Source organism: Nycticebus coucang, chromosome 12 (genome assembly GCF_027406575.1).
Source record: "Nycticebus coucang isolate mNycCou1 chromosome 12, mNycCou1.pri, whole genome shotgun sequence".
NCBI lineage: Eukaryota > Metazoa > Chordata > Mammalia > Primates > Lorisidae > Nycticebus > Nycticebus coucang.
This window is the reverse complement of record NC_069791.1, coordinates 11720075-11727129: the sequence shown is the minus strand read 5'-3', so window position 1 is coordinate 11727129 and position 7055 is coordinate 11720075. Positions and strand designations below refer to the sequence as shown.

General features: G+C 51.9%; 1 protein-coding gene across 1 annotated transcript; it reads right to left on the bottom strand.

The window, feature by feature from the left end:
• Positions 1-340: 340 nt before the first annotated feature.
• On the bottom strand, positions 341-3986 carry LACRT (lacritin). Its single transcript, XM_053557613.1, has 5 exons — positions 3863-3986; positions 2301-2354; positions 1415-1528; positions 927-1049; positions 341-482 (listed from the first exon to the last, which is right to left on the bottom strand). The coding sequence occupies exons 1-5, from the start codon at positions 3918-3920 to the stop codon at positions 421-423; spliced, it is 411 nt and encodes a 136-aa protein (XP_053413588.1). The 5' UTR covers positions 3921-3986; the 3' UTR covers positions 341-420.
• Between the last annotated feature and the right edge of the window lie 3069 nt (positions 3987-7055).

Genomic DNA, 7055 nt, shown 5'->3' with positions numbered 1-7055 from the left:
ATAACAACGGCCCAGGCTTTGACTATTTTCAGGATGATAAATTCTGGTTCTTGGGAGGTTGATTTAATTTTTGGAAATGCTCAAATGTCACTGGGAGCCATGTGTGAATAAGGAGGCGGACCAGAGCTGGCTTGGCGTTTGGGCTAGAAGGAGGCTCAGCACTCGTGGATGTGGCTCTGTGGGAATTAAAGGGCTCATTAGAGGCTCTGCCCTCTAGGCAGGCTGCGACTGGCCCAGGGCCTGAGTCTGGAAACCCTATGCCTCCTGATCCAGGCAGAGCTTTTGTCCCCCACCTCCTCTGGGCCCACCCCACAGAGCACAGGCACACAGCACGTGGGATGCTTTCAGTTTAATAGCTCCACTCCAGCCTGCAAGGGTGTTTATGGCTTTAAGCCCAGTGACCCTATTCTGTTGAGCTTCTCAGAACCAAAATTTTAGTGGGTGAAATCTCTTCATCAATTGCTGTACAAAATCACTTCCACCTAGAAGAAAAGCAGAGATCAGAATGAGGCAGTAGCTCCACCCCTTCTATTCCTCCTCAACGTCATCTTCAGCTCTCCAGACTCACTGAGGCCCTGGAGGGGCTCACACAGAAGTCAGGGGGATGGAGGTTAGATTCACCAGGATCCTGAAGGACCCACCCTCTTCTCTACCTCGGCAGGGATACAGAGAAACAGGTGCCAGAGTGGGAAGGCATGGGTCAGATCCCAGAGAGGATCTGCATGGGATGGCAATGGCTTCTGGGTGTGAAGTGGGAGATATTTGAAAGCATAAAGGGAGGGGGCTTCAGTGGCAGGGGCTGTGGTGGTTCCAGGTCTCACGTGTAGGAGTGAAGTTGGGGACACATTCTCTCCCGCCTCCCATCCCTGAATGGCGGGTGGCGAGTATTCGCATTCCCACAAAGCCTTGCCTGGGGGTGCGCTCACCTTCTACAAGTTGTTTTCCATCTTGTAGTCTTCCACGCAGTTTTTTTTCTGCTCCTTGGAAGGTTTTTTCTGCTCCTTGAAAGGACTTTTCCGCTTGTAAGAGAACATTCTCAACCAGGGATCCTAATTGTGGAGCAGAAGAATCACATCAGCTGAAAAGCCATGTCATGTAAAGAGAACTGCCCCCCCAGACATCATCCCTGTGACCATTCCTAGAGTGGGGAAGTTTTGCTGAGGGGCCCCGCGTCCCTCTCAAAGGAAGGTGTGTGGGCCAGGGTGGAAACCATGCATGGTGCAGACAGCAAGATCTGCTGTCTATTGCAGAAATGCTGTGTGTTGTGCTGTGGGCACCCTCACTATGCCTTGGGGTACAGATGTCAGAGTGTATCTACTTTTCCCTGGCTTGTCCCTGTGGATGGAGGTGTCATGTGGGCCTGCTGCCAGAGACTTCCTTAGGTTGTTGCTCTGGCGTAGAGACACAGACTTACTCATGGGGATTAGGTCCTGCCACTGCATGGCGTCCTGGGTTGGCCTCTGAGCTGCCGCTGCAGTGGTTGTCTCTTGGGGAGAAGCTGGACCTGTGGTCTTGTCTTCAAGCACAGCTACAAACACAAATTTATCAATTTTAGGTAAGTCAAACATTTTGTTTTACCCTTTGGCACAGGTGGCAGGGCCCCAGAGTACCTAATATGTGCTAGGTGCCGGGATGCAGAAGTGACATGGGGTAAACCCTGCTCTCCTACAGGAGATGGGGTTCTACCCCTGTGTCTCTCGGAACGTGGTGGCAGGGCCGAGGAGAGCTTTGGGCTACGGGTTTGGTGAGACTCAGGGGGCACCTGAGAGAGAAGCTGGGTCTTGAAGGCAGGTCGTTGGCAGGGGAGGATGTTCTAAAGGGGCTTTCTTGGGGGCAGGAAGTGAGTCAGCAAGAGCTCGGGGGAAGGCATGTGTGGGACAGGTGTGGGGAATGAAACAAGTTCAATTTAGCTGACGTAGGTGGTACGCGAAGAAAAGTCATGGAAAATAGGCTGGGAAAATGAGGTCTGAGCCCAGATAATGGGACATTGCTAAAGGGTTGGTTGTTACGGAGGTGTTTGCCCGTGAAGCTATTAATACCATGCGAGTCGGTTCCCTTATCATCTAACCTCATGCGTCTCTCCCTTTTGTTCACAGCAACCTTTCCCCTGGCCTCTCACTGGCCTGGCTTGCCTGGGTTATCCTTTGTCTCTGGCCTTGTCGCGTTTCCAGCCACACTATCCATATCTTGCTCCCCTTCATAGGACACCCCTCCCAGGGCTCCTCCTCCCAGTCTCCATGCACACCCAAACTGTTAAGCCCTCCCAGCAGGGCTGGGGTAGAAGGTCCAGGAGGACTCACGGGTTGCAGTGTCCTGGACGGGAGCAGCCTCCGGGTGGTCAGAGGGGACGTCGTCTGCAGTGGAGGAAACACAGGCCAGATTAGGGTGAGGACTGAACCAGATGCACAGGGGCCACCTCTTTCCCAGCCCCAACGCTTTGCCCGGGGGTGGACTCATGTCCCTTTTGGTTGCACGAGCCCTTCCAAGGCGCTCTCTCTGATGTTTTGACGTTCGCTCCTTCTGCAGCTCTTTGAAACTGGTTATCCTCTGGCAAGTGTAATATCCCCCGGGACACTGCCTTCCTCCTCACTTGCCCCTGGCTTGGTAGGGTTCCTTGAGGTCCTGTAGGGAAACTGGCCATGGCTGAGGGGCTCTAGCTCCTCTGTGGTGCAGGAGGACAATGTGTGGGGGCCCACAGGGCCACGCCTGGGCAAGTTCTGGGATTGGGATGACAGCCCTTGTTCCCTTTATTCTTTCAACACAGCATTTTATTTATTTATTTGTTTGTTTGTTTGAGACAGAGCCTCAAGCTGTCCCTGGGTAGAATGCCATAGCATCACAGCTCATAGCAACCTCCAGCTCCTGGGCTCAAGCCATTCTCCAGCCTCCGTCTCCCAAGTAGCTGGGACTACAGGCGCCCACCCCAACACCTGGCTATTTTTTGGTTACAGCCGTCATTGTTGTTAGGCGGGCTGGGCTGGATGCGAACGCACCAGCTCAGGTGTATGTGGCTGGTGCCTTAGCCGCTTGAGCCACAGGTGCCGAGCTTCAACACAGCATTTAAATAAAGCTCTCTGCTAAGGGATGGCAGCACAGTACTGAAGGTGGCAGACAAGGCCGCCAGGTCACAGCTTCCATTCCCATGTGATGTTTAATGACTAGTGCGCCGGTGCTGGGAGGGAAAGTGCTGCATGGCGCCACTGCCTGGGGCCTAATCTGTCCTCCCATGCTCATGGAAGGCTTTCTTGAGGAATTATATACAAATTGAGATTTGACAGATGAAAAATCGTTGGCCAGGTGACATTACAGCTGGCCAAGGGAAGTGGACGGAGAGAGGAAAAGCACTTCACCCACAGGGAAGAGCTAGAAGGAAGGTCCCAAAGACCAAGGAGGAGCAGGTGGTCTTGGCTGAAAGGGTGCTTCCATGAGATTAAAACATGTGTCCCTAGGAGACGCAGCCATGGCTGGGACATGCTGCTTGGCAGGTGGAGCCCGGGCCAGATTTTAGCTCCCACCACCTCTTGCCTGGGTGCCCTGGTGCAGGGACTCCCTGCCCAACTACATGCAGTGGCCCAGAGGCCCTGTGGGAAAACCAGGGCAGCTGAAGCATCTGTGTGAAGGACGGTGTTGGAGATGAGATGGGGGGACAAGCAGGGCCCAGATGGTCCCTGGCTCCCCTGCCAGGGGGGTGCAGAGGCCGCGAGTGGAGAACTGGGAGCAGGAGTCACTTGCAGGGGGAGGGAAGCCAGGATAGCGCTGGCAGGAGAGAAGAAGGGTAGAGGCAGGGGCTGAGGCCCTGGACTGGGAGGGCCTCATTGGACTGGGAGGCTTCTAGGGAGGTGTGGAGGGAGGGCATACTCACCGGCACAGACCAGGGCCCCGGCCAGCGCCACCAGCAAGAGGAGAGTGGCGAATTTCATGCTTTGGGATGAGGAGTGAGTATAATCACAAAGTCCTGAGAGGGTCGGGAGATTAAGGATGGTGAAACTGTTTGGCTCTTTTAAGGATATCAAAGGCCAATGGGAGTTGCGCCTAGAGGGTGTGACTTCCACATCCTCCTCCCCTTCTTCCCCAGACTGTCATCTGCTAAGTCAACAAGGGCTCCGTGGGGTTGCTCTATGCCTGACATCCTTGCAGGCAGGTCCTGGATAGGCACATTTCCCCACTAACTTCTGGCTATTCCTTCTCTCTCCTTCCTTCCCCACCCCACCTGCCCTCTGCTTTCACACCTCCAGGATCTCTCAGGGACTGCAGGCAGAATAAGTTCCATTTGGGGGATATTCTTGAACGCATCTGTTGAGGGTACCTGGGTAGGATTCTTAGACTCATTTCTCCAGGAGGAGGTTGGGGGTTCAGGAGATCATGTTGTCCATCTCCGGCCTCAGTCTACACAGGACTCAGTGTGGGGCTTGAAGACTTCCCTAGACTAAGTGAGCCCCTTTCCCTGGGGAGCCACACTGAGAACATTTGACCTTGTGGCTGCTTTTTCCCCTTGAAGGGACGGGTGTGAAGGCACACAGAGCCTTCTCTGGAGTTGTCCAGTTCCTAGTTTCTGTCTCCCCCGGCCCCATGTAGGCCTTTGTCAGTTTCTGCCTTTCGGCCTAATCAGTGGGACTGGACATTTCCGAGAGGGTCTCCTGGCCACAGGATGATGGTAGTTCACTGATTCTGGAGCGTGGTTCTCCACGCTGTGGGGCGCTGTCCCACAGTGTGAATAATCCAGAAAAGCAGATAATTCTGAAGACTTCAGATTTCTTCCTTTGTGTTCCAAGATACAAGAGGCCTGTATTTTGAGTTTTGTCTCTATCATATACACATGACAGTATATTGTCAAATGCTGGGAAATGTGAGGATTTTAATTTGTCACCTAGGAGTTATGGTTCCTATGTACAGAATAGTGGTGGAGATTGCCAGAAATGCAAAGCATTTCTTAGGTGGTGAAGTTCTGTGGCATTGTGTGGTGTAGGTTTGGTTCAGGCTAGTGCTAAGGGCCAAATAGAACAGGGCAGAGGAGAAAAAGGAACCCCTAAGGGCTTCCCATGTACCCCACTAGAAGAGTGGAAACCACCTTATGACTCTCCACTTGCTTGATGCTGGCCATTGCTCTGTGCAACATGGGGCTGACTTCTGAGGCCTCAGCATTCCCTGCCTCATTCTGGCCATGAAGATAAGTATGGAACAGAGGGTACTGGGGAGTTTTGACATGAGGGTGTTTTGGGTGCCTTGATTTAGAGCATTAATCTTCTCAGGAGATAAAGGAAGAGAAAATTGATGGGGTGAGATAGTCAAGCCTTGGCAATTATTACCTGCCTGAGGGGCTGGGCCTGGCAGCCTGGAAGGTGGGTGTGACCTTACCTGGAATGGGGGAGGCTGAGGAATAGGAGAATGTTTCCATGTCATCAGCATCCTGGTGTGTATGCATGTGTGCATGTGTGTGTACACTATAGAAGACTGACTCTAGACCCTAAACAATCTCCATAAGCGCATTGAAAAAGTCAATGGGGCTTGATGCCTGTAGCTCAGTGGTTGCGGCACAGGCCACATACACTGAGGCAGGCAGGTTCAAACTTGGTCCAGGCCTGCTAAACAACAATGACAACAGCAACAAAAAAATAGCCGGACGTTTGTGGCAGGTGTCTGTTGTTCCAGCTACTTGGGAGGCTGAGGCAAGAGAATTGCTTAAGCCCTAGAGTTTGATGTTGCTGTGAGCTGTGGTACCACTGAACTCTACTGAGGGTGACATAGTGAAACTCTGTCTCAAAAAAAAAAAAAAAAAAAGTCAATGGGAGCAAACTATGCTATTTGCATAAGGTTTTTTTCTAAGAGGAAATTAGAACTTTGGCATCAACACCAGAACTGTCACACAGCAGGGTCTTTCCAAATGTCACTGCTTAGCCTTTTTCCTCTCCCAAATCCTCCACCTGGCCTCAGGAATTAAAGAGGCAGGTATTTATGTAAGGATGAGGTGAAAGGAAGGGACATTTGCTTTACAGAACATTTTCATCACTTTATAGCAGGGCTCAGGAGCAATGTTATCCCAAATTATAGAGCCTGGAAAAGAATCGGATATTCTTAAGGAGACACACCCATGTGTGTGGCTAAGGGGCTGCTCTGTGTAATGTCTTGCCTTCTAGGGTATCTGACCATCATGATGACTGCCAGCTTTGTCATATGCTGGAAAAGATTAGGGTTTTTTATTAATTGTCTGGGAGTTGTGGCTCCTATGTACAGCACAGTGGTGGGGATTGTGAGATAATATACTGCAAAGCATTTTTTGGACAGTAAAGTTCTGTGGAGTGTTTTTTTCCACGTGCTGCTTGTCCTCTGTCCAGTGTGTCTCCCTCCCCTTCCTGCAGATCTGTTCTCTGCTTATCTCTGCGCTGCTCTGGAAGGCTGGTCTCTGGGCTGCATTACCTAGGCTCCTGTGCCCTGTTGCTCCCAGTTGAGTTTGGCAATGGGAGGCACAGGTGGAAGATCAGATGTGGGAGGAGGAGTGGAAGGGCGTTTGTGCCTCCTGCTCCTGCCCTGCTTCAGCATGTGTGGTAGGGGGACTTCTAAGATGGTGCCAGTGGTGCCCACTTCCTGGCATTCATGCCCTTGTGTGATCTGCTCTGCTTGGCTTTGTGATTGATGTCTAACAAATAGAAGATGGCAAAAGTGATGACAGAGTCACTTCTGAGACTAGGTTATAAAAGCCAGTGACTTTGTCTCTCTCTCTTTCTCTCTCTCTTTGGATCTTCTTGGCTCACTTGCTCTGATGAAGTGAGCTGTCCCATGGAGAAGCCCTTGTGGCAGGGACCGAGGACAGCCTCCAGCCTGTACCAGTGAGGAGCAGAGGCCTCCGCCAACAGTCTGTGAGGAGCTGAACCCTGCTAACAACTGCATGGTTGAGATCAGAAGTGGATCTTTTCCTCAGCTGAGTCTTGACATGGACACGGGGAGGGCACAGCCAAGCTGTGAGGTGAGAAATGATGCTGTTTGATCAAGTTTCGGGACAATTTTTGCAGCCACAGATAATTAATAGAGCCTGGTATGGCAATGGCTGTGTTCCTCCA